We start from the raw sequence: 24,451 nt of genomic DNA, 5'->3' as shown, positions 1-24,451 counted from the left end.
GAGACAGGGCTGGGAGAGGCTGCAGTGCTCCCTGAGCAGGTAGAAGGCATCTGAGGCCAGAGACAGATATCAATTAAGTGGCATGAACAAAGCCTGTCCTCGCTCCTGGTTCAGCCACAGCGTGCCGTGTGGCCACCAGTAACACACACAGCAAGGACGAGATCTCCTCTGCCACAGCCAGCAGAACCACGTGCAGGGAGACCAGCCAGCCTGCCCACAGAGCACAGACCCCTACCCCTGCCCTCCCCTCTGCCAGACCCACCATCACACCTCGGTCCCTGCTGGTGACATCTCCTGATGCGGATGCTGAGCCTCAGAGCGCCCTCCCTCCCTGTCACCCAAGGAGATGGACAACTGCTGTGGGTCAACCAGCAGGTCTCTTCAGCATCCTTCCTCCATCTCTTGTGCTTACCCGTGTGTGCTCCCCCAAGCTCTCCCCACACAGCATCTCAGGGCACACAGTGCAGCCCCCAAGCACCCCAGCCGGTGGGTACTGGCCGGGCTCCCGGGGATGCCCACAGAGGAGGCGAGCTGCATTCTGAAGTGCCACAAGGAAACCATGCAAGCAGATTCACGTAGCAAGTGTCTCTTCAGCGGGTTTGCCCCTATATGTAGGTGCATCTACTGAATATATACATGCCTTAGCAATAGTATACTGGAAACTGTGCCACGCGTGACTTGATGGTGCTGAATTAATGCATACGAAAGTATGGAGGGGTCCGTGTACTCTCAAAGTACAAAGTTCCTCCTGTCCAGCAGCAGGAGGGTCCGATACGGGGGCATGATGGGTACCCTGCCAGGGCTCCTGGGGGACATGCGGCTTTGGCACCTGTCCAGTTTGCTCACGGAGCTGCCGGATCTGGAAGGACGGACTGGTGCCAGACTGCTGTGGGATGCTCAGGGCACCAGAGTCCAGGTGCTTTAGCCGAGCTGCGATCTCTGGGCCAAGAGCCAGGGAGAGCTGGGGTGCCTGCTGCTCCATGCCCACGGGCTGTTGCAGGCTTGGGCATTGGGCAGCAGCCGGTGAAAGCTCTGCTATGTGCAATTCCTCTCACGGCAGGTGGAGATGTGGATTTATCCTGGGAGAGGAGGACCTGAAGATTTCCCCTTGGAGGTGAAAGGTGCTAACATCCTGCTGCTGTGCAGCACCCGTGGGGCATCCAAAATGCATTTTGTGGGCAGTTGAGCAGCTCTAGAGTGGCTGTGGGTGGTGAGAGGAGGTCCCCTTGGCATGTTTCTCATCGGGGCTGGCATGCCCACTCCTCCCTGGCTGACAGGGAGGAGCTGCAGCTGAGCACGCTGCCCACCCCAGCAGCCAGGCAAGGAGCCGGCAGCACACCAGGCTTCTCCCTGTGCAACTGGGGTCTGGCCAGCAGGGACGGGGCTTCCTGCCCCTCCACACAGCATATCCAAAGTCCAAAATGTCTGGGGAGTTTTTGTTTTCTCCCTGTAATTGCACAGCCCGCTGTGAGCTAGCGGCAACTCCCAGCTCCTCCTTGAGCAGGTTGTGGCTGCTGGACGGTCCCTGCTCCAGCGGGCACGTACCCGCACGCATCCCTTCCCCAGGCACCTGCCCCATGTATGGGCCAGGAGATTCCTCATGGAGAAGGTCCAGCTGATGTTTCTCCCCTCCAACCAGGGGAGAGAAGCTGCTCTGTCCTGGTCATCATCACCAAGAACACACTGTGTCAATAAATAACCCTCATCTCAGCCCACGTCGCTCCTGGGCTCGGGTCAGCAAGCAAGCAGGAGGTCCGAATCGTCCCATGCCGTGGCTCTCCTTGCTGCCCTTGGGGTTTTCTTCTGAGGCTTCACTGTACAATGAGAACAAGACCAGCTGCCTGGGTTTTATTGCTAAGTCCGAGTGAAGTGGCTTCAGTTTGCGTATGGGGCTCCTCTGGGAATGGGAAGGGATGGGGACCAGGCTGCGGGGGAGCAAAAGGTCATTCTTCACTGGCTGACTCTTGGAGAAGGCAATGGATGTCCTGGAAGGATGGCCGATCTTTAGTGTCCCGTCTCCAGCAGCTGAGCATTAGCTTATAGACTGAGTCAGGGCAAAGTGCAGGCTGGGGAAGGTAGGTCTTCAAAACAAAAAGCAAAGATGACAAAGGGAGAGACTTACTGACACGGAAATAAAAAAGCAAACCGCTCCCTGCAGTGAGGCAAGGGGCTGTGCTGCTGTGTGTTGAGGGGCGAGGGGACATCCAGACAGCAAAGTGCAGGTCCTGGGAATGTTTCCCAGCCTGGCTAAACACCAGAGTGGGGTCAGCAGGCTGGCGGTGCCCAGGGCTGTGTAAAGTGCAGGATTTGCTGCGCCAGGCCCTTCACCAGGGCTCCTTCCCAGAGGAGCTCCTGTCCCATAACTCCCACATAGCCAGGCTCCCTATCTGGTCACCTTAAAGTCTTTCCCCAAGACCCTGGTGTCCCCAGCACACCACTGCCTGTCATGTCCCATCCTGTCCCATCCCCTCTCACCCAGCCCCATCCCATTCCATCCCGGCCCATCCTGTCCTGTCCCATCTCTACCTGCCGGCCCTGGTCCCGGAAGAACTCGCCGGTGTTTTCGATGACCTGCTCGTCGGAGAGCTGGGAGTAGGGCTGCTCCCGGCAGAGCGTGAAGGTCTCCCACAGCGTCACGCCGAATGCCCACACATCACTGGCTGTCGTGAACTTGCCCTGGCCAGAGGGAGCAGAGGAGGGTCAGGCACAGGCATTACCCCATCCTGCTCCATAAGCCCTACGTGCTCAGGATTCAATACATCTTTTGGGTTGCTTCAGCTTCCAGACCTGGGCCCAGAGCAGGGCTTGTCCCACGGACCGGCTCTCTGCCTGGGGCCAGAGCCTGGTGAGCTCCAGGTCCAGCTTGCAGCAACTGCTCTAAGAGCTGGGGCTTGGTAAGGACTCAGCTCCTTGCTGAGATAATGTAACCCTCCTCCCTCTTCCATGTCTGATCATGGCCATGAGAAAATATCAAGCATTCCTCCCAAAGGTTGGACACCAAAGATCACCTTTGTCCTCTTCTCCTGCCATGCCTTTCTGCATGCTTCACCCCAAAGCTAGGCTCCAGGAAGGAGAGAATTCCCCATCCCTTCTGCACCCCCCAGCCCAAGGAACCAAGACTGTGAGCAGCCCCAGGTCCACGTCGCATCCGTCAGAGGACCTCAGCCCCCACGTACCAGCAGGATGCTCTCCCAAGACATCCAGCGGATGGGGAGCACCGCCCGCCCCTGGATGCGGTAGTAGTCCCCGCTGTAGAGATTCCTGCTCATGCCGAAGTCTGCAATCTTGATGGTGTACTGCTTCCCCACCAGGCAGTTGCGTGTGGCCAGGTCTCGGTGCACAAAGTTGAGGGAGGAGAGGTACTTCATGCCAGAGGCGATCTGGGTGGCCATGAAGTGCAGGTCACTGTAGCTGCCGGGGGGGGGAACACAAAGTAGGACTGAGATGCCAGGAAGGACGGCAGCCATGGGGTCCATGGCCCCGAGCAGGTGCCCCATTGCCGAGCAGCGTGCCTAGAGCAGGCAGCGCTGCCTGCCCCTGCCTGTCCCGGGCAGTGCTACCTGACAGTGGGCGCATGGCCGGCGGGGGGGCTGCCTGCCTGCTGGCGGGACAGGAATTGATTGAGGTCTCCATTCTCCATGTACTCTGTAATCATGCACAGAGGGTCGTCCGCAATGCACACCGCCAGCAGCCGGATGATGTTGGGGTCCTTCAGCCGCGACATGATCTTGATTTCCTTCAGAAAATCATTCCTTTCCGGAACAGAAACCACACGGATCGGATAGACAGACCCCGAGGGGCACGGAGGTGCGCACGGACTGGCCAAACATGCCACCCGTGTGCCGTCCTCCCATCCAAGCCTCATGGGGGACCTGCGGGTCCCCCCTCCCCTGGGAATGGAAGCCACAAGGGGAAGCTCAGGGCTGATCCACACACGGCTTTGGGGTGACCTCAGTGGGTTGGTGGGGCACTGGGGAGCTGATTAGGACCAGCGAGGACCAAGAGTCCTGAATTGCAGCAGCCCAGCAGCCCCAGACAGCTCAGATGTGTGTTCCTCGCAGCTGCACCAAGCGCCTGGCTGCTGCAGGCGGGGGATGCTTTCCAAGCATCCCGGCTCTCCTGGGGGACCCTACATGGGGGGCAATGCCAGGGTGTGTGCACTCCCAGCCCCATACCTGGCGTTCTTGTTGGCATCCGCTCGCAGCATCTTCACAGCCACCAGCACGGGGCGGTTGGAGCTGGCGTCCAAGCCCTCCAGAAGAAAGTCCTTCACCTTGAACTTCTCCATCCCCTCCACTTCACAGAGGTGAACCTGGAGGGGTGCCCAGGGCAGCCATTACCTCTGTGGGCTGGCAGCCTCCCCCGGCCCCTGCAAACTGGGAAGAGCCTTGCCCGAGCCTGCCTCAGAGCAGGTCCAGCTGCCACTCACCTCCCCAAACTGGCCTTCCCCCAGCTTCTCCTTGAAGGTCAGCAGCTTCCTGGGGAACTCCTCGACGGCCACATCCTTGCCGGAGAGCAGGTCCATGGTGAGGGCCGGCACTGAGTAGGTGTTGCCGCCTGTCACACCCTGCAGGTTCACGATGTCTGCCTCTGCATAGTGGGGGACGCCCTCGGGGACACTGGCCTGGGATGGCTTCACGGGGCCGCTGCAGCCTGGGGAGGGACAGCAGGGCCAGCACCTCCGTGGGTGTCCTGCCCTGCACTCTCCGCTCCCTGGCACCCGCTCACACTCCAGCCACCGGCTTCTCCGTCCCCGTCCTCCCCAGAGCTGCCGTGCTGCCCCAGCATGGCTGGGCTCCTGCAGGCATCACAGGCTGCTCTGCCCCTTCCTCGCCACTGACAAATGCACCAGCCCAGCCCCAGGCACCAGACTTCACCAAGGAGGAGATGCCAGAGCATCCCAAGGATGCGCTGGGGACACAGCTTAGCCTGGCAATGGACACCGGCGATGGTTCCCGGCCGCAGGCTCTGCGTGACCTCCAAGCAGGATGCACAGGAGCATGGGTGACCTCCCCCCACCCCTCTGTGCTTAAATGTTTGGAGATTGGCCAGGAGCTGGGGCTGGGGAGAGGGGGCTTCAGCAGGGGGCTCAGGGCATGCAGGGTGTCCTGGCTCTCACCCGTGTCCTCCTCCCCTGGGGTGAACTCGGGCAGCTTGCGGATCAGGCGGGAGGGCTCCTGGTAGTCAGGTCCCAGGGGGAATATGCGGTCATAGGTTGAGCTGGACTCCTGCTCGCTGGAGGAGGAGGAGCGGTTGTGGTTGAACATGCTAGATTCGCTGGGCAGGGAGAGGCTGACGGTCATTTCGTCATCCAGCATCCTCCGCGACGCCTGTGAGAGAGGCACAAGGGAGGAGACAGCTGGGCAGCGGGTCCCCATGGCACTGGCAGGACGGGGTGTCCTGTGCTCCATGGCACCAAGCCTGTGCTCAGACCCAAGCTCCCCTCTCTAGCTCCCTGTCCCAGGGCTGCAGCACCCATCTAGGGAAGATGCTGGTCCTCATGTCACCCCTTTCTATTGTCTGCCTCTGCGGAGAAGAGTTTCACTACACCACCTTCGTGACTGCCCTCGATTAGCCGGGGGCTGCAGTGAGACCCCCTCCTCAGGTTCCTCTTCCCCAGCCCAGCTTTAGGATAGAGGGGTGGGAGAGCAGGAAGATCCCAGCATCACCACCCTGCTCAGCTAAATCCCCTTGCTTGGGAGATGGGTGCAAATCACAACCTTCCCAAAGAGGGGAAGGGAACATCAGCCCCCATGTGGAGTCTGCTTTCCCCGTTCTGGGACAAGCCCACCACCCTGGAGCACCTCACAAGCTACCCCACGCTTGCCCACCTTCTCCAGCATCTTCTGCCAGAACTGCCGCCACAATATGATGACGATGATGGCCACCAGGATGAAGATGATTGCCACCAGGCACCCAATCAGGATGCGTGTGTTGCTGTCATCTACCTTGAGTGTGGGGTCTGGCAGGAGAAAGGGACAGCAAGAGCCTGTCATGCTGTGGTGTGTGGAGAGCCACTGCCCCTTTCCTCCATCGGACAGGGCAGACCCCCCTCAGAGCATCCCCCCACCCAGCTCAGGGTGACGTGCTTTTTGATGCCTTACCATAAGTGGTAGGGACCACAGGTGCCTCAGGGGGGGGCACCGAGTTGTTGTACATGGCTGCGTCTGGCAAGGGAGAAGAGGACAGCATCAGAGTGGGGGGCGTGGGTACCCCACAGCCCCACTGCCTCCTTGAAACAGCCCCCCAGGAGTGTCCGGTCCCGGTGGGACCGGTGGTAGCAGGTACCTGACTGGAAAGTGATCTCGCTGAACATCATCCAGGCGTCGGCGAAGTAGTACTGGCACTTGATGGCACTGGCCATGCGGTGGAGCAGGGGCACGGTGACGAAGCGGGCGCTGGGGTTCACGTCATCCAGCACCGGCACTGAGGAGACGGCACCAGGCTCCCACTCGCTAGCGTCAGACCGAAAATAGCACTGCACCTCCTTGAAGATCTTCACCCCTTTGGCGAACATGTTGTTGCAGTGGACCTGTGGGGCAGCCTGTCAGCGCAGCCACAGTGGGGGACAGGGACAGGGAACAGGGCGGGGGGCGCACGGACCTTCATGGCAGTGAAGTTCCTGATGCGGTCGAACTCGAAGGTGATCTCCACGTAGCCACCAGCGGTGCTCTCATTGCGCCAGCCAACGTAGTCGTAGCCCGGCCAGACGTGGTACTCGTGGGTCTGCGTGAAGTCATCCAGCCCCGACACCCCATCCGTCAGCTGGCCCAGGCCCTCTGTCATGCTGGTGTGTGTGAAGGGGAAAAGGAGCGTGACTCTTGCCAATCCTGCAAATCTGCCACCACCCAGCAACCCACCCACCCATCCCCCTCCAGCAGCTCCTCGCAGCCCCTGGAAAATTCAGCAGGGGTTTTTGTTCTTCTTATTGTTCTCTCTGGAAAAGGCTGCGGGGTGCTGCGCATGCAGTGCAGTCAGTGCAAATCTGAGCGGAGGTCTGGGAGTGCTTTCCCCACCATGATGTGCAGCCTCCCAGAGCTGGCCATGTCCCCCGCTTCAGGGACACCCCAAGTATTTTCTCTGCTGAGGATCAGCCCATCAGTCTGCAAATGCAGGGAAGAAACACCCCCATCTCCTCCTGCCCAGCACGGCACCCACAACATGCATGAGCCTGCCGGGTCCTCACCTGTACCCGAATGCCCCATCGTACACCGAGTCGTTCAGGTAGATGACGGTGCCGCCGGGAAGGATGAGCTGCTGCCCGGCTGGTGCGTTGTAGGATACCAGCCCATCTGTGGGGAGGAGAGGGTGAGCGGCAGCCCATGCTTGACACCCCACTCAGGGCTCTGCCAGCCCCCAGCGGGACAGGCATCCCCCTCACCGGGCTCCGGTGACACGGGCAAGGCACAGGGCTGCACCCACCCAGCCAGACGCAGCCGTACAGCTCCACGCGCAGGCAGACGTTCATGGAGTGGTCAGTGACAGGGATGAAGCGGACGAAGCGGGCGATGAGGGGTGGCTCCAGGTCCTTGAGGACAATGTCATAGGGGTTGGTGTTTCCATCCAGCACCTGAGGAGAGAGAAGCACCATGGGGATGGGCAGGTGCAGCCCCTTACCCAGTGCCCGGTGCAGCCCCTGCCCATCTCCTCACCTGCTTCCCGTGCCGGTTCCTCCAGGAGATCCAGCGGGTGCCGTCCCGGCTGTAGTTGATCTTATACATGGGTGCAAACTCATTGCCATGGCCACCAGCGTGGCGGCCCTGGGTGCCCACCAGTGTGATGAAGTGCAGGGCGCGCAGGTCGATCTGCAGGAATTCCTTCAGGTCATCAGGCTCCACTGGGATCTCAGGGCACCAGGCACCATCGCCATCCTCCGAGTCCAGCCTGCGAAGCCAGAGTGGAGGAACCGTTCCAGCAGCTGAAACCAGCCCCATGTCCACCTTTTGCCCCTCTGTGGCAGCCCAGACCCTGCCGTGGCTGTTGCAGGAAGGTCCCTGCACTCACCGTCCGTACTTGGCGGCTGTGGACTCTGACCACTGGCTGGAGGCTGAGATGTCCTCATCGGGGATGTGCCCGCCTGACATCCCCAAGGGGTACCGGCACACCGCTGCAACGAGACCAGCAGGGTGCTGAGCGGGCATGCCTCCTCGCCTCGCCAGCCAAGACACATGGCACTGCTGGGGCTGCGGCACATCCACAGCACCACGGGCAGCTCAGGCGCAGAGCTCTTCATCCCGCTGGCTTACAGAGAGGGGATGAAGGGTGGCGGGATGGTTCTGCACAGGCACACACCTGCCCGAGCAAACGGAGCCACTGGCCAGAAGCAGATGCCAGCCCAGCTCGAAGCAAAGCTGGGAGCAAGGGAAGGCAGCGTTCCAAGGGCTGCTGGGCACACCTGGTCCCTGGAGATCCCTCCAGCCTTACTGGCAAGCATTTCAGCTGCGGGAAGGGAGAGCCCGTGGCTTGGCACTGCTGTCCCCACGCTCCTCTTTCTGGGGGCATCCAGAGGGCTCGCTCCAGAGGCTGCTTGCCCAAAAAACCCACCCGCAGCAACCTGTTCTCCGCTGCCCCGTTGCTCCCCCACCTGCCTGGGGTACCAGCGACAAAGGTAGGCGCTCGCTGTCCCCACTGTCCCCACAGCTCCCATCACCAGCCCTGCTCCTGCTCCAGCTGCCAGTGGAAAAGTACCCGGGGTGGCGGGCGGGCTGCATCCTCGAGCGGCAGCCGGCTCCCCCGGCACTGCATCCACACCACTTCCCAGGAGTTATTTTTTCACGCCTGGCTGCCAAGAGAGCTGCTGAAAGGCCAGCTTGTTTGGCCATGTTTACTGTCTGGCCGCCGGCTCCAGCCCACAGTGCTCCCTCCGCAAGCCACCCCGAGCAAACACCCGCACAGAGGTGGCAGGGCCCAGGCAAGGGTGCAGTGCCAAGGCCACCTCCTGCTTCCACCGCCTCCAGCTGGCCCCATGCTGCACCAGCAAGGAGCCTGCATCCCAGCATGTGGTGCCACCTGGCAGCCAGCTCCCATGCCCAGGTCCCCATGCCACAGAGACCATCCCCTGCATCCCACTGTGGGATGGGAACATCTTCGGCATGACCCTCAGCACAATGGGGAGCATCGCTTCTTGGCTCCATCTTTCACATTTGCAATGTTCTGCAGAGTGCAACTCCCGCTGAATTCCCATTTAATTCTTGCTGAACGTGCCTAGCTCTTTTGCCCTAGGTAATAACCATCCTGGCCAGGCAAAGCCAGCACTGTCAGCCCTGGATGGCTGCAGAAGAAACAGAATTGCTTCCCTAAGCACCATGCAACCTTCAGGGAAGACCCAGCAGACTTCCGATGGATAGAAGAAGCCTTTGAAGGGACTTGTTACAGGGATGCCCTGGGGAAACCCTGACACACTGAGGAAGCCTGGGCTCTGCGTCCATCCCTGCAGCACAGGAGGGGGCTGAGCCCTGCAGAAACCACCACTTAAATACACATCTCTCGCTGACATCTGGCGCAGTGTTGTGGTTTCTGAGCAGAAGCCAGGCACCTAGTCAAGCCGCTTTACAAAAGCCAACCTTGGCTTGCTGCGAAACCACCAAAGAAAGCATGTCCCAGCGGCAGCAAACAATACCCCGGTGCCTCACCTTCTGCACGCCGCAGCCTCAAAACTGAGCAGGCTCAATGAGCCCCGATGAAGAAGGGCCCTGCTCAGCACCTGGGGCTCCAGCTGCAGCGCTTTGCCTGTGCCCCACCACCCCGCCAGTGCCAGGATAGGCACCCACAGCACACGGAGGATGCTTACTGTGTCACCAGCTGTGGCCAAGCCACATGCAGGACAGCAGTGCCCAGGGCAGGTGTGGGCTTGGGGGGCCATCACACACTGCTCGCAGAGCTGGGAAAGTCTCGGCGATGGTGGATATGGCACAAGCCCAAGCCCAGATGCCCTGACAGGAGCACAGCCCTGGAAACACACCCCGTGGCTCCTGCAGCCACCCGGTCACCATCTCACTTACCTGGGTTGACCTGGGCTCTCACAGCCTGTGGGATGTGCAGCAGAAGCAGCAGCAGCAGCAGGGCTGGCCTGGGGGTGGTCAGCATGTCGGCAGTCCTGCAGAGACAGAGCCAGGACTTGTCAAGCTGAGCCATGGGGAAATGCCAGTCCTGCTTGGGATGGTCAGCCGAGGACAAGAGGGCTTCCCCGGCACGAGACCCTGCGTCCCCACCTCAGCCCCAGAGCAGAGCCCCAAGCCTCACATCTGCGATGGTGGTCAAAGGGGTCCCTGTGTCCCATCCCCTCCACCACCACCCTGGCAGCCACGGCATGCCACGTCCTGGAGCCGGCCACATGAAAGGGCCACAGGGAGCTACACAAACCTCCCGGGACTCTGCTTAGGGCCGGCGCCGTCCGGCTCCACCGATGGGCAGAAAGGCTGGGCCGGCCGCCCTTGGATGGCTTTGAAAGCAAGACGTTGCACAACCCCATCGTATAACTAAATAATAGCGTGTTGCAACCAGCGGTTTCTCTGCCTGCTGGCTCGGGAGAGATAATAGCAGATAATGGCCTGAGATTTACAGTGTATTTATTGTGACAGTTCTCTCCGGTGGAGCGGATCTCGGGGACATGGGTGACACAGAAAGGTGTGACAGAGGGAGCGGGAACCAGCTTGTACCCGCTGCCTCTAGAGGAGTGTGGGGCTGGAGGGGACCGAGGGTCCTGGCAGCAGGGCTCAGGCTGCAACAAGGGGAGAAAGGACCAGTGCGAGTGGGGCTCCTCAGGGCAGCGTGCAGCCCATGGCATGAGGGGATTCCCCCTGGCCCCAGCTCTGGGATGTCCCTGCCTCTGAGTCAGCCCTGCCACCACCACCACTTTGCAGGGCAGCGGCCATGGCCCTGGCTCACCCTTGGCTGCCAGGATGCCCCAGACCCCCAGTAGCTCCTGCTGCACACACACACCTCTGGAGGCCCCCCACGGGACATGGCACCATGGAGGACACACCAGGGACACCCTGAAACCAACCCTGCCCCCAGCACCCCCTTCCCTTATTTGCCAAGAGGATATCTGTCCTCCTGGGACAGCCCTTCACACAAGCATTGGATGCAGATTAGTCCTCCTTTTATTTAAAAAAAAAAAATAAAATGTTATTTTAATCTAATTTACATGCACATTAACTTTTGCAGGAACAACTTATTAACTTGGGGGTTAAGGGGACCATAGCTCCTGGCCATACAGGTCCTGGCTGCACTCAAGTGCTGGGGTAAATCCCAGCCAAGTCCTGCCATACAGGGATGTCTGGGCTGGGTTGACAGGTCCCCAAGCTGGCTAAGCATCGGTGACACCACAGGTGGGTGCTTGGCTGTGTCTGCCTGTGCCCACCCCACCGGCAAGAGCGAGCCCGAGCCCACGCTGAAGCAGCTGCCATAGGGTGGGATGCCTCCATCCTGCAGAGCCCAGCTGGGAGGTGCTGGACACAGCCCCGCTGGCTAGCAGAACCGGGGGGCTTGGCCCGGCAGGAGCGAGGCAGGCTTGCTGGGACCGTGCCAGCATCCAAGGGGAGTGCAAAGCCCCGGGGGATGCCACCCACACCCTGCCAGAGGCTCTCTGCACCCAGCAGCGCATGGCTGCATTCCCAGGGGATCTCTGCTAAACGCCATGAGCTCTGCAGGAGGTAAAAATAAACACCTCGACTTAGGGTGACTTTTTCCCCTTTGTTTTTGAAAAAAAACCTATGCGGTTCCTCTTTTTTAAAATACATTCCCAGCTGGGAAAGTTTAGTTAGTTGCAACTCACTCAGCTGCAACTGGGAATTTCAGCTGCATCGCTGAGAGGTGCACACAAGGCTCCTGTGTTTGATGATGGCCAGTTCCCCCAACATTAAAAATCTTAATTTCCTTCTACATTCCAAAAAAACATCTAGGGATATTTTTTTCCCCACTATTCTTTCAGGCTGAGTAAACCCTTTAAGCATCAGGATACCAGATGCCGTAATCTCCCGCAGGGAATGTGCTTACATTTAGTCTAATATAGGGAAATTATCCCAGCGTGGCCATCGGGAAGCACTTGTCGCTCCTCAGGGGAGTGGGACTGGGGGACAACAGGGAGACAGTGACTCAGGCATCAAGGCTGGGGGCTAAGGGACACGCGGTCAAACTGGCCAAGCAGTACTGGCAACCCAGCTGGAAATAATTTTTGTTCCAACAGCCCTGCAAAAGGGATGGCTTTGCAACGTTTTGCCTGAAAATGTTTACCGAAACTTTTCGATCACTGGAAATATTTAGTGCAGAGAGTTTTTGGAGCTCCTCCTTAGCGTCGCCTGGACTCAGGACCTTCCCTCAGCTGCTGTATTTTTGTTTTCCCTTTTTATTTCCTGCCCTTCTTATTCTACTGAAATCACCAGGGGGGGAAATCAAATCCGTATTTGTTTAGAAACAAACACCACGCGAGCCGTGGTCCCTCTAGCTCCCAGCCCACGCTGGCTGTAGAAGTCCCCAGCTCGCTCCCCAGGTGGGCACCACTGTCCTTGCTGGCACCAGAGGAGCACTGTCCATGGGGAAGGGGCTGCACAGCAGCAGCCCACACCCCCTGTGCACCCCAGCTCCCGGACACAGGGTCTCCCAGGGCTCCCACTGCAGAGTCCCTGCCCTCACGCGGGGCCAGGGACTCCCCACCTGCTGGCATGGCAGGCGGGTGGGAAGCACCAAGGCCACGCTGGAGGGAATGTCCCCAAGTGGCACGAGGCTCCCTGCAACCCTGGGCCATGACCCAAGGCACGCAGTGTTTCAGTAAGAGGGTTCAGGACCCCCACCCCAGCGGGCACTACAGCCCCCAGCATGCTGTGCCGCCGGCGCAGCCTCGGCGGGAGGGTAGTGCAGCATGCCGGGACCCGTAGTTCTCCTTCCTTCCAAAAAATGCCATTTTAGACCTTCTCTGGGCTGGATGCAGCCCCATTTTCTCCATAGGCAAGCACCTCCCCAGCCACAGGTTGGCCGGCTCAGCTGGGGGCATTGCAGTCGTACAGGGTGCAAGGGGAGTCCAATGCGTCCCCGCCGGTGCCAGCTGCCCTGGGGAGACCCGCCAGCGGCACAGCCGGTGGCCAAGGGGCCCGGGGATGTGGACCTGTGGGTGCTGCACCCTGCCAGCCTTCCCTGCCAGCTGGGAGCTTGCAGCCCTCCTCCTTGCCCCGTGCCCCGGCGCACAGAGGGGCTCTGCCACAGTGCAGGGCTGGGGTGCCACAAGCAGGTCCCCAGCACCAGGACAGGGGGCAGGATGCTCAGGACGACCAGCCCGGTGGCCCTGTGTCCCCTTGCCAGTGTGACCTGGTGCCTGGCGAGGGGGTCCCTGGGGACAGTGGGGCCTCTCTGGCTAGCCCAGCACCGCCGCTGGCTCTGCCAACAGACACACAGGTCTGTTAGAGGGCCACCACGCAACACTGGCCTGGCACGAGGCACAGGGGGGACAATGCTGGCAGTGGGGACAAAACTGGAGGGAAGGGGCCAAATGTCACCTCCCCGGGAGGGGACACTGCCCTGCTGTGCCCCAGCCCCTTCCCAGCCAACCCCACGCTCTGGCCCCTCTACGGAGCACGGCTGACCCCACATCCCCCCCAGACCCCAACCCGGGGACAAACATCTCCCCACGCACCCGAGAGCTACTCACCGGAGCGGGGCGGCGGTGGCGGCCGGGCGGGCTCCTCGCCCCTCGCCCGGGCCAGGGGAGCCAGGCGAGGAGCAAACTTCCCCGGGCTGATGCAAGATGCCTCTGGGAGCGCGTTTGCATTCTGCGGATTCCTGGGAGCCGGCCAGAAATCCCACAATCCTACATCTTGCACATTTGGTTTCAATTAGGGAGCGGAGAGGGGGAGCCAGTCACCAATCCAGGCTGCCTTTTCGACGGAGGTTATTTTCCTCGGCCCAAGGGAATGTGTGCAAAGCTATAATTTACAGCAAAACCCATTCATAGCGCAAGAGAAAAAATGAAAAAAAAAAAAAAAAAAATCCCCATGGCCAGTGAGGGAACTTAAAGCAATAGGCAGGGTTTTGCTTTCCAGCGCTCGCTCCCGTGGTTGCAGGATGGCACAGTGTTCAGGACCCTCCTCCTGCACCGTGGAGTATCAGGGTCAGGCGGGACACCCCCAGAATGCAGGTGATGGGGGGTCTCCACAAGGCCCCATCGCTGGCCTGGAGGGTCCCGCAGGGGCAGGGGCTGCCCCACTCCCAGCCCCTGGTGGGAAGGGTGCCCGTGCCCTGCGTGGGTACACACGGCACGGACACCGGCCGGGGGCTGCCTGGCCCTGGCACACGGTGTGGAAGCAGCGCTGGGGCTCCCCAGGCTGCATGCTGAAGTCGTGGTTTTGCATCATTTCCAGGCACTAGCTTGGCACCGCGGCCGCTGACTACACAACAGGGCAGGGAGAAAATAATAATCGTCAGATCACGTTCATTTTTGTGCAATAGGTAAAAACGTAATTAAAATCTTTTTTTTAAAAAAAAAGCATTTTTTTTTTTTTTAAGACTAGTGTTTTGGCTGTATTTTATGCCAGCACCCACACCGCTGTGGGAGGAAAGCAGCACCTCTAGCAGCAAGTCGGTGCTCCCAAAAAGTGCTCCCATCCCACCCGGCACCTCACAGCCTGGCTACAGCCTTGCTCCTAAACCAGCCACCTCCTGGGGCTCCCAACCTGCCTGCCCTCCAGCCGAGCAAACCCAGTCACAAGCAGGGAGAGCCATCCCCTGCCCGTGGCAGGATGCTGGTGACCCTCACTGCTGCCACCAGAGAGGGGCTGCGGTGCCAGCCCAGCCCAGCCATGGATGCGGCGGGTGCAGTGGTTGCAGCAGCACAGCTATGGGAGGGCTGGCAAGGAGCAGGCTCACGCGGTGCCCACTGCAGGGCTCTGTGCCATGCCCCACGTGCCACCTTGGATCAGCTGGCAGAATGAAGCCCTTGCCGGCACACAGGCTGCCCTACGTGCATGCTGGCACAAACACAAGCCAGCTCCGCTCTGCTCACCTCCTGCTACCCAGGACTGGCGCTCAGATGACTTGGCAGCAGCCAGCACCACATCGCTCCATCCCAGGACCCAACGCAAAGGTGTCGATGTGCAGAGCCAAAAAATGCAAAGTGAACAACACCTCCTGCTCCACTCCTCCCAGCAGCTGTGAAGCCGGTCAGAGCAGTGATCCCCTCGGGCCCACTGTGCAGACCCTCGCTCCTGCTCATTACTGCTCCTAGGACCACGTGCATTCCCCCAAGGTGGGCCACACCATCCTCCAGCTGCTGCCTGCCCCATGCCAAGGAAGAGCAGCTTTGGGGGCGTCCACCTGCTCCCTGGAGAGCAGATATCCCTTCCTCGCAGTGCCTGCTCCCAGGGCCCAGCAGATGGGGGGCTGTGCAGACCACCCACAGCACTCCGCACCAGCTCCTTGCATCTACTCTGGCCCCCATCCCAGGCCATCCCCCCCAGGACCCGCAGCTGCCAGCCTGCCTTGGCCACACACAGCCCAGCTGGCCCATGGCGAGCCACCAGCAGCCACAGCACCGGCCAGGACCCCCCACATGGCCCCAGCTTCCCAGGCATGCTGCCTGGGGGGGCCAAGTGCTCAGTTGAGCCCGGGGTGCCCGACAGCCACCTTGGCACTTGGGGGACGGGTGACTTTCCCCAGGGGAGCAGTTTGGGCCCCAGTCCCAGCCCTGCAAGGGAAAATCCCCCCCAGGCAGCTGCAGTACAGTGGGTGGCTGTGCCCCCACCCCCCCAGTAGAGGCTGTGGTGGGGCTTGGGAGGAGGAGAGGAGCTGGCTGAGCACCATCTCCCCCGGCAAGCTGAAGGGGAGGCAGCAGAGCTGCTCTGCCCAAGGGCATAGGACACCCCACTGTGGGGATCTGGGCTCCAGCAGGAGCCCTCCTTGGAAAAGCAGTGGGCACGCAGCACAGCCGGAGGGCACCGTGCCAGGCTGGGTTCATCCCAAGCACTGTGGCAGCGCAGCACAGCACACCTGCCTGTTCCTACCTGCTCAGGGCTCGCCACCATTTGCTGAAACTCAAGAGGGAAATGCAGCCTTCCGCTTCCTGCGGCAATGCCCCAAATGAGTGTCACAGGCCAGAGGAGCTGCCTGCAGCCCCCCCGCAGCAAACCCTGCTATGCTGGGCAGAGTGGGGCACTTGGTGTGACACAGCCAGCCCTCTGTTCTAGCAGCAGAGCCTCTGCAGAAAGCCACCATCACTAAAACGCCACCAGATGACAGACAGGAGGGACTCACGAGTTTAATCGGGTGCTTCCAGTTGTGCAACATAAAAAGGATGACCAAAAGGGAGGACATGGGCAATGACAAGGACCCTAATAAAAAAAATAGTCATGTAGATTTGAGAAAAATAAAAATTCAAGATTAACCCCAGCCCCGTACCATAAAAATCCTCTGCATGTACAATGACTATTACTATATACATGTTTAAAAACAAATGCCCACAGCCTAGAGCACAAAAAGCAGCACCATAGCTGTGCTTTGTGGCAGGAGAATCCATAAAGTGTTTGGGTTTTAAATTAACATATAAATAGAAGCGTACAACATGGCAAGAACCAAGTGGGTTACATCCTCCTCTGCACAGGGCCAGAGCAAGCAGGACCAGCCCCTATCAGTAACAGCCAAAAACCTTCATGTGTCTGAACTCGCAGCCCAGCAGTGGGACGGGCAGCCTGGCTTGGGCACCATGCTGCCACTACATCCCATTCTTCACCAGCTCGTGGATGCCATCCTCATCGATAATCAAAGGTGCACGAAATTCTCGGTCCTTCACGTATTTTTCCAGACCCTAAGGGAGGACAAGGCAGCTCTTGAGGAACACACCACATGTCATCTGCTCTGCTGACCTCCTCACAGGTGGCTCTGGTCCCCTCCTGTGCCAGCAGCTTAGGGGACACTGCCTCAAAAAGCTCCACAGTGAATTCATGTCATGCTTTTGTGGCTTACACCCCCTCCCCGGCCAGGGCTCATGTGTGTGCCCTGCCAGCCCCCCACCCCGCTGGTTAATCTGCAAGGGCACCCGAGCTCTGGAGAGCCAGTACTCACTTCTCCTCCATAGGAGACAAGGGGAGAAATTTCACACTGGATTGGCAGGTCATTTGCATCCTTCAAGCTGCAGAGAATGATAAAAAAAGGGCAGGAGGGTTAGCTACATCCCACCAGGGACACGGGTGGTGCCCAGAGGTCTCACAGATGCCAGTGCGGGGGTCAGCGGCTGTCTGGGGCACCGGTGGCTGCCGGCCCACAAAGACCCCGCCAGTGCAGAGCTGCCCTGAGTTAGTCAAGCCTTGCGTGGCTTCCACAGAGGCGCAAGCTAAAGTTTAGGTACCAGCAGCGACTGAAAGAGAAGAGTTTTAGATGCGGCTTTAATGAGGATCTACATGCCTTTCCGTGTAGGCAACTACAGCAGCACCTATGCCCCTGGCCTGGACCACCGCCCTGCTGTACTTGATGCTGCATGCAAGCCAGTCACCCCTTCCTCCTCCTCCTCTTGCACCCTTGGCATGATGAAAGATGCACTCACAGCACCTTCCCGTTTGGCTTGTCACAACAGGTCTTTTTTTTAAATATACTCTTTGTTTAAAGCACAACCTGAGGACACAGGGTAAGCCTGTCTGCTTGCTCAGGAATACTCCCTGCGGCACTGCCTGCTCCTCCTGCCTTTGCCTTTCAGATCAATTGTCTCAGCTCCTCCTTTCTGCACGCAAGCCAGAGCTGGCGAGGACAACAGCAGACCCACACCAGCTCTGCCTGCCCCCGAGAACAGCCGCAGCAGCACTGCTGGGCAGGGTCTGCGGGGGTCCCTAACCGCACTCCTGCTGCCAGAAGCCTTTGTAGGATCCTGAGGATGCTCCCTGGATCCAGCCGGCACATAAGCCTGGCCCCAGGGAGTGCAGCCATGCGGAGCCGATGAGGAACCACAGCAGCACCCCAGGGTATCCCTTCACACCCTCTCGCCACTGCAGCATGTCACCTGTGACAACGTCATTGCCGCCACGCACTCACTCAGCCCCCTCCTGTTCCATCTGCGAGTAAATATAACTCACCCATCCTAACCCAGCCCTTGCACTTGTGTTTGCCTTAGAGCTGGATTAATTTCCAGATATTTTTTTGAAAAAAAAAAAAAAAAAAAAATTGCCGTTAACTGGCATTGACAGATGTGTAGGATAAAGTGCCTCCTTTATCCTACACTGTAACTAGTGTGATGGCCTAGTAATAAGCCTCAAATCATTTGGAGCCTTGAACTAAAAACAAAGACCCCAGGTGTATCCCACCAGAAAGTACAACTTCTCCTGAAAAAAGGGAAGGCAACGGGCTAGCTTGCTCTGCAAGTCATTTTACACTCACCAGCTCTATGTGCCCTGCACCTGCAGAAGAACACGCTGCTATTACAGAAGTTGCTTTAACGTTTCTGTCAACTTTCCCATTTACTTCTGTAAACTTTTGAGTGCTGAGCCAGGGGCTTTCCCTGGTGTCACAGTCTGGATCTTCAAAACTCAAGAGCTGAAGTCACACAAAGCACAGCTGGCCGCCCACACTGAGATTTGCACATGCTACATCAAAGCCCGCTTGCTGTTTACTTTGTGTTTTTAATCCCGTTTCCATCTGCCCGGATGCCTGGCGGACACCGGGAGATGGCAGCCACCTCCAGCTAGGGACCGGCTGGGATCAGCCCGGGCTGTGCTACGCCACGGTGTGACGCACAGCGGAGCGTAACTGAAGGGACACGCCAGCGTGTTTCCCAACAGCATCCTGCCTTCAGGGCTGCGCGCAGACAGCCCACTGCCCTGCGTTTGTACCAGCAGCACAAGCCCCTTCCAGTTATCCCCACTTCTGCGGAAAGGAGCCAAGGAGGGAGCAGACGCTGCCTACCGCCCGCCACCGTGAGAAGCGGCAGCCGCAGGGTCCTGTAGTGAGACATGCCCCACCCCCAGCATGCAGCCCCCAGCCCCGTTAGTCACTACGGGCACCTGCTCACCAGCACGCACCCATCGCGGCAACTGCAGCCTGGCACGCTGCTTCACCTACAGCCCGTTAGTGCCTAAGCACAGCCCCGCCACCATACACGCTGCACGGTATAGTTACTTGTCATTGACATCTGCTGGGGTGGCATCTGACCTTCCGTTTGTGACGCTACATGGGAATAAACAAGGGTTAGCAAGGGTGGGGAAAAAACAAAGTCTGGGGTTTGCTGTTCTCCAAACAGGGGTGGCGGGAGGTCTCTGGGTTGAGTGATGCTGCAACCCCAGCCTGGCTGCTGCAGGGGTCTGCTGGCACACTTGGGCTTTAGAAAGCCACCTCATTCTTGCACAAGCAACCTTGGCTATGCAGTAGAGATCGGCATGATTTGGTTCAAAGGCATTCAATCAAGAAGGAAAGCTCCTGCTGACTGAGCCAGCATCCCTCCAGCAGCCACCACCCAGCCCGCACCCAGCTCTACCCCACAGACCACCTGGGAGAAGGGACCTAGAGCTGGTCACTCCAGCAACGCTGGTTTCAGGAGCACTGGTTTCAGGGGACTGCCCGGTGCTTTATATCCAGCCCAGAAAGGATGCAGGAGTGCTGGGAGCAGCAACTCACCGAGGAATGGCAGGGATGCGCGTGCCATTTTCATCCACAAAGTGCCCCCCTGCATTGAGAACCCAGCAGTGGTGCAGGGACATCAAGGCATGTCGGGCTGTGGTGGGGTTGTCCTTGCCGTTCTGGCTGTCTGCATTCTTCAGAGGAGAAAACTCATCCTCACGCAGCACCTCGTACACCACAAACTTCCTGGTGGGGGAGGGGAAACAGGGCACAGGAGGTTCAGGTTTGGGAAACACGGCTGCTCCCTGTCACTTTGGCTTCTCCCAAGGTCAGGAAGCACCTGTCCCTCCTGCTGTTCACGTCCCTGCTCATCTCAGAGCACAATCATCCACTGCTGTCAAACAGCACGGGAGCTGGGATCCTGTCCCATTGCCTGAGCACAACCCCGGCACCCCCCCAGAGGGTCTCCAAGCTGCCCGAGGAAGAGCCAGCAGCCTGCTCCCCACAGAGAGAAAAGAACATACTTGGAAAACTGGAAGATGTCAAAGACAAACTTTTCCATCTTGATCCCATTGGGCTTCTCCGGTTGGATCAGCTGCCCTGTAGCGATGTCCACATGTGGGATCTTCTTCTCTGCTACATGGTGCTGCAGCTGCGGTTCGTAAGTGCTGCAATGGGCCAAGGAAGAGGTGTCGGTCACCCAAGCAAGGCACATTTCCAGCCTCCCCGGCTCAGACACTGCTGCAGCAGGATGGCTGCTCTGCACTGGCCCCCAACCCCCCCCCGCCCCGAGGCAGGGGCTGTTCATCCCCATGGCAGCCAGGAGAGGACAGCCCCACGGGCCTGCACTCTGGCACCAGCGGAATGACCAAGGGGAACTTTAGCTGAAGGAAGGGACCACGTGAAGTTGGGGGTCAGGCCGTGCATGCTGGGGCCAGGGACCAGAGCCCCACAGGCCTCACCCCAGCACAGCTGCAAACAGCTGGAGCTCAACCAGCAGAAAGCAAGGCACAGGTGGCTGGGGCAGCCAGCTCGGCTCAGCACCAGCGCTCCTCCTCCAGCACCCCAGCAGGCCCTTACTTGACTATATCTTTCAGGAAGGCAGTGGTGAAGTAGTGATTGGCGATGTTGCCTGCATTGAAGAGCAGCCGTCCGTCTGGGCCCCGTTTCTGGGCAGTGACCAGGGAGATCTCACTGTACTCCACCACCTGGTAGACACCATCCACTCGGCACACCACGCCAACCGGCTCTGTGGGGTTGGTCTTCTCCACCACCTGCCCAAGGGAAGCACTGTTGGGGAAAGATCTCCAAAGCCCTGCACTTCAAATGTATTCCTGTATCTAGCAGCCCCTGTAGAACGGTGTTTGCCTGCACAGGAAAGTGCAGGGATAGGGATGCTGGAGCCCTCCCCTCCCAGCTGCTTTTGGTGCTGGCGACCAGAACTGGGTGAGATGGCAGGGCTGGGTCACAGGGTGCCAGGTATACTCAAGAGCATGCGGGCAGGATCTGGCACCAAGCCCGCACGTGGCTGGCAGAGGGCATGGATATTTTTAGCACCCAGCCCGCCTGCGAACAGCCAGCTTGCAGCGCACAGGCAGGAGGCTGCTGGTTCAGCAGTGCCATCACCCTACACCTGACCTCCCTCCTCTTCCTCGCATCCTACACACCTCCCTCTGGGCATGGGACCCCCTCAGCAAATCCCTACTCGTCACTGCCACCACAGCAGGGCCACAGGACTTTCTCCTTTCTGCCTGCTAAGGTTTATTTTCTCCTTCTCTCGCTCAGGCCAGGAGGAGGAACTGCTTTCCCTTTCCCAGCTCACTCAGAAACCTTCCAAGGCCAGCAAGCCTTCTCATTTGTTTGTCAGAGCCAAGCCCAACGCAAACACAATCACTCAGCCCCTTTGGCTGTTAATCCAGCCCTTAAATAAAGCTCTGGGTGTGTAACGTCCTACCCGGGAGACACGGGGCTGAGCTCAGCGTCAGCAGTCAGCTGCACCCACCCTGTCCTGGTCCAGTGCCCAGGACGTCACGGCTGGGGACAGCTGGCAGCTTGCACGGGCAGCCCGGATTCCTGCCGCTCCCCACAGCCACCCAGCATCCAGGGCTCCCTGGCAGCTCTTGGGCCCAGGGACTAGGGAACCTGTGAGCCCTAGGGTTGTCAGTGCCACGTTCCCAAGGGAGGGAAGGGGCAGTGCCAGGCAGGGGTCAGTGATGACCTGCATCCCCTGGGATGCCAGACCTGAGGGGCAGGTGGGATTCTGGCAGCACATGCTAATCCACCAGCAAGCTTCTGGTGCTTAGCAATCCCTCCTGACTGCAGCAAGCTGGCAAAGAAAGGATGAGGAGTTAGGGAAGTGGTGCCTGCCTTCCCTGGAAACCATACCTTGGCCCCACAGTCTGCTCCCTTCTCCAAACAGAACCCGATGAACCTGGGGTCAGCCACCTTCACCAGGATGTTGTCCACGCAGTAGACGTGGACGCTCTGCACGCCCCTCCGCTCCATGTCATCCACGATGCCGTGTGCCCCCAGGGCACGATACAGGCCCCCGTTGCCATCTGTAAAGGGAACAAGACACTGGGGATGCAGCAGCAACACTCAGCTGTCCCGTCAACCACCCACACCCATCTTCCTTCCCCATGGAGCCAGGGTGGAGGGTCACCAGCCCAGCCATACCCCACCCTGGTCCTCCCCCCACCAAGATGGACACCTCCCAGCCTGTGTCACCCATGGGCCACATCACGCTGTAAGGCTGCCCTATGCAGGCTCCAAAAGCTTGTTCTCAACACTGTGTCTCACCCCATGCACCCCTCCCGCCAGTTCCTCCTGGCCACCAACCTGGTGCCATAGCAATCTTGCCCTTCTCCTCCAGCAGGATCTTCCCATCAAACCCCAGGGCAGGCAGCATGCCCTGCTGGAAGAAGATAATGTTTTCCTTCTTCAAGCCAAAATAGCGATGCTTCAGGAAGAACTCCTTGGTGGACTCCATAGTCCGGCCACTTGTCATGATGTACCTGTCACAGCGCAGGAGAGAGATGATGAGCAGTGAGGAGAGGCAGGGTCTCACACCCCTCAGCCCAAACATGGCAAACAGCCCCAGCCACAACACCCATGGCAGGCTTCTTCCCCCTTGCCCGAGCATTCAGAATGATCTGACCTGGTGCGGTCCCACCTCTTTGGCAAGCCAACGAGGGGTTTCACCCCTCCTTCAAACACTCACCTCCACAACCCTACTGCACCTCAGGACTTGAGCAGGCAAGAGGGTGTGCATCGACTTATGGGCCCTCAGGCTGCCAAGGAGGCTGGAAATGACCCACGGGCTACTAACACCAAGGGGGTCAGCACTGACCCACAGGCCCTCGGGCTGCCACCGACCCGTGGGCTACTGGCATCAGCAGAGCTAGCACCAGCCCATGGGCTACAAACACCACGGGGGTCAGCACTGAACCCCAGGCCTTCAGGCTGCCGAGCACTGACCGGTGGGCTACTGACACCCACTGGGCTGGCACCACGCCACGGGCTACGGACACCAACAGGGTCAGCACTGACCCACGGGCCCTCGGACTGCCAAAGGGGTTAGCACCGACCTGCGGGCTATGGACACCAACCGGGCTGCCACCAGCCTGTGGGCTGCTGACACCAAGGGGGCTAGCATCCCTGTGACCCACCAAGGCCACCCCACGAGGCTGGCCCCACCGAGGCCACCCGGGGGCGCAGGGCAGGGCGCTCACCAGGGGATGTGGCAGGGGGTGCCGTGCTGCTCCTCCGCCAGCTGCTGCAGCCGCCGCAGGCGCTGGGCCTGGAGATGGAAGAGGGTCTTGCGGGAGGGCAGCCCCACGTCGCACATGCCCTTGGGGTAGGGGACGCCGAGGCGGGTGCCCTGCCCGCCGGCCAGCAGCAGCGCGGCCACGCGACTCCCCGCGATCTCCGCCAGCCCTGCGCCCGGGAGAGCACACACGCGTGGGGCCCGCCGCGCCGGCACCGCGCCGCGCCGGGCCCCGCCGGCCCCCCGCACCTACCGCGGCTCTCCCAGCCCGGCACCAGCCCGCGGTCGCGATAGGCGCTGCCCAGCACGTCCCGCGGCACCGGCTCCATCCGCGCGTCCAGCCCCGCCGCCGCCCCGCCGGTACCGCCGTTCCCGCGGGCGCGGCGGAAGAAGCGGTTGATCTCGACCACGTCCATGTCGCGCAGCTCCGCCGCCAGCGCCCGGCGGGCCGCGTCGCCCAGCTCGGGCCAGAAGCGCAGGACATGGTCCTGCCCGCCTGCCGCCAGCCGCTGCCGCAGCGCCTCGCCCGCGGGGTCCTCTACCGCCTCCATCCCGCCCGCCGCCACGGGGCCGCCGCGCCCCCCCCGCCGCCCTTTTATAGACCCCCGCCGCCGCGGGGCCGCCAATAGCAAGCGGCGGCGGTACGTCCCGCTCCCTCATTGGCTGCGGGGTGCAATGTCACCGCGGCGGGTGCACCCCGCGCGACGCGTGCCCGCCGCTCACCCAATGGGCGTGGAGGGAAGGAGCGCGTGGCAGCCCGCCCCCTTCCCCAGCGGCGCCGCCAATCGGAGCGGTGGTGGCGGAGGGGCGCGCGTGCCCCCCGCGGGTGCTATGGTAACGGCTGCCACGTCAGCGCGCCGGCCCGGGTCCCTCCGTGCGGGCGGGGCGGGAGCGGCCCTTCCCGTAACGGCCCCGCCCTCCCGGCCCACGCGTGACGCGGCGCTGCGGGACCCCCCCGGGGCGGACGGGCAGCACCCCTTCGCGCCGCAGGAGGGGGAACCTCCCCCCAGCGGGGCAGGCGGGGGCTCTGCACAGGAGCCCCACGGGCAGCCGTGCCCGGGCCAACCCCAGCGCGGCTCCGCTGTGCCTTCCTTAGGGGAGCATGGGGTAAAACCCGCGTGGGCTGCAGCCAGAACCCCGCCCGCCTCGGCCCACGCCCGC

At 60.4% G+C, this 24,451-nt stretch overlaps 2 protein-coding genes across 3 annotated transcripts; both read right to left on the bottom strand.

Moving 5' to 3' along the window:
- Positions 1 to 570: 570 nt before the first annotated feature.
- DDR2 (discoidin domain receptor tyrosine kinase 2) lies at positions 571 to 13,913 on the bottom strand. Its single transcript, XM_055724996.1, has 17 exons — positions 13,643 to 13,913; positions 10,002 to 10,096; positions 8,005 to 8,107; positions 7,653 to 7,884; positions 7,423 to 7,570; positions 7,187 to 7,292; positions 6,604 to 6,787; positions 6,289 to 6,532; positions 6,105 to 6,167; positions 5,832 to 5,962; positions 5,120 to 5,330; positions 4,430 to 4,653; positions 4,176 to 4,312; positions 3,561 to 3,752; positions 3,177 to 3,411; positions 2,527 to 2,676; positions 571 to 2,081 (listed from the first exon to the last, which is right to left on the bottom strand). Exons 2-17 carry the CDS (start codon positions 10,084 to 10,086, stop codon positions 1,944 to 1,946), a joined length of 2,583 nt encoding a protein of 860 aa, XP_055580971.1. The 5' UTR covers positions 10,087 to 10,096; positions 13,643 to 13,913; the 3' UTR covers positions 571 to 1,943.
- Positions 13,914 to 16,223: 2,310 nt separating this feature from the next.
- On the bottom strand, positions 16,224 to 23,858 carry UAP1 (UDP-N-acetylglucosamine pyrophosphorylase 1). Of its 2 annotated transcripts, XM_055725045.1 has the most exons (10): positions 23,544 to 23,858; positions 23,256 to 23,460; positions 22,363 to 22,538; positions 21,910 to 22,082; positions 20,605 to 20,798; positions 20,049 to 20,192; positions 19,582 to 19,770; positions 19,087 to 19,134; positions 17,047 to 17,113; positions 16,224 to 16,789 (listed from the first exon to the last, which is right to left on the bottom strand). In XM_055725045.1, the coding sequence occupies exons 1-10, from the start codon at positions 23,839 to 23,841 to the stop codon at positions 16,697 to 16,699; spliced, it is 1,587 nt and encodes a 528-aa protein (XP_055581020.1). In that variant the 5' UTR covers positions 23,842 to 23,858; the 3' UTR covers positions 16,224 to 16,696. The 2 variants fall into 2 exon arrangements, with proteins under 2 accessions (XP_055581020.1, XP_055581021.1); XM_055725046.1 differs by lacking the exon at positions 19,087 to 19,134.
- Between the last annotated feature and the right edge of the window lie 593 nt (positions 23,859 to 24,451).

Source organism: Falco cherrug, chromosome 12 (genome assembly GCF_023634085.1).
Source record: "Falco cherrug isolate bFalChe1 chromosome 12, bFalChe1.pri, whole genome shotgun sequence".
In the NCBI taxonomy this organism is placed as follows: Eukaryota; Metazoa; Chordata; class Aves; order Falconiformes; family Falconidae; genus Falco; species Falco cherrug.
Note: the sequence above shows the minus strand (reverse complement) of the source record. Positions and strands in the feature narration are given on the sequence as shown.

What these genes read in the sequence shown, in the direction of transcription:
- DDR2 (XM_055724996.1), bottom strand. Translation starts at nt 10,086, where the DNA reads ATGCTGACCACCCCCAGGCCAGCCCTGCTGCTGCTGCTGCTTCTGCTG. An exon ending in GGAACCGGCACGGGAAGCAG is followed by an intron (nt 7,571 to 7,652) that starts GTGAGGAGATGG and finishes CTCTCTCCTCAG; the next exon opens with GTGCTGGATGGAAACACCAA. An exon ending in GGCCATGCGCCCACTGTCAG is followed by an intron (nt 3,412 to 3,560) that starts GTAGCACTGCCC and finishes CCCCCCCGGCAG; the next exon opens with CTACAGTGACCTGCACTTCA.
- UAP1 (XM_055725045.1), bottom strand. Translation starts at nt 23,841, where the DNA reads ATGGAGGCGGTAGAGGACCCCGCGGGCGAGGCGCTGCGGCAGCGGCTG. An exon ending in GCCGGGCTGGGAGAGCCGCG is followed by an intron (nt 23,461 to 23,543) that starts GTAGGTGCGGGG and finishes TCCCGGGCGCAG; the next exon opens with GGCTGGCGGAGATCGCGGGG. An exon ending in GACATCTTCCAGTTTTCCAA is followed by an intron (nt 19,771 to 20,048) that starts GTATGTTCTTTT and finishes CTCCCCCACCAG; the next exon opens with GAAGTTTGTGGTGTACGAGG.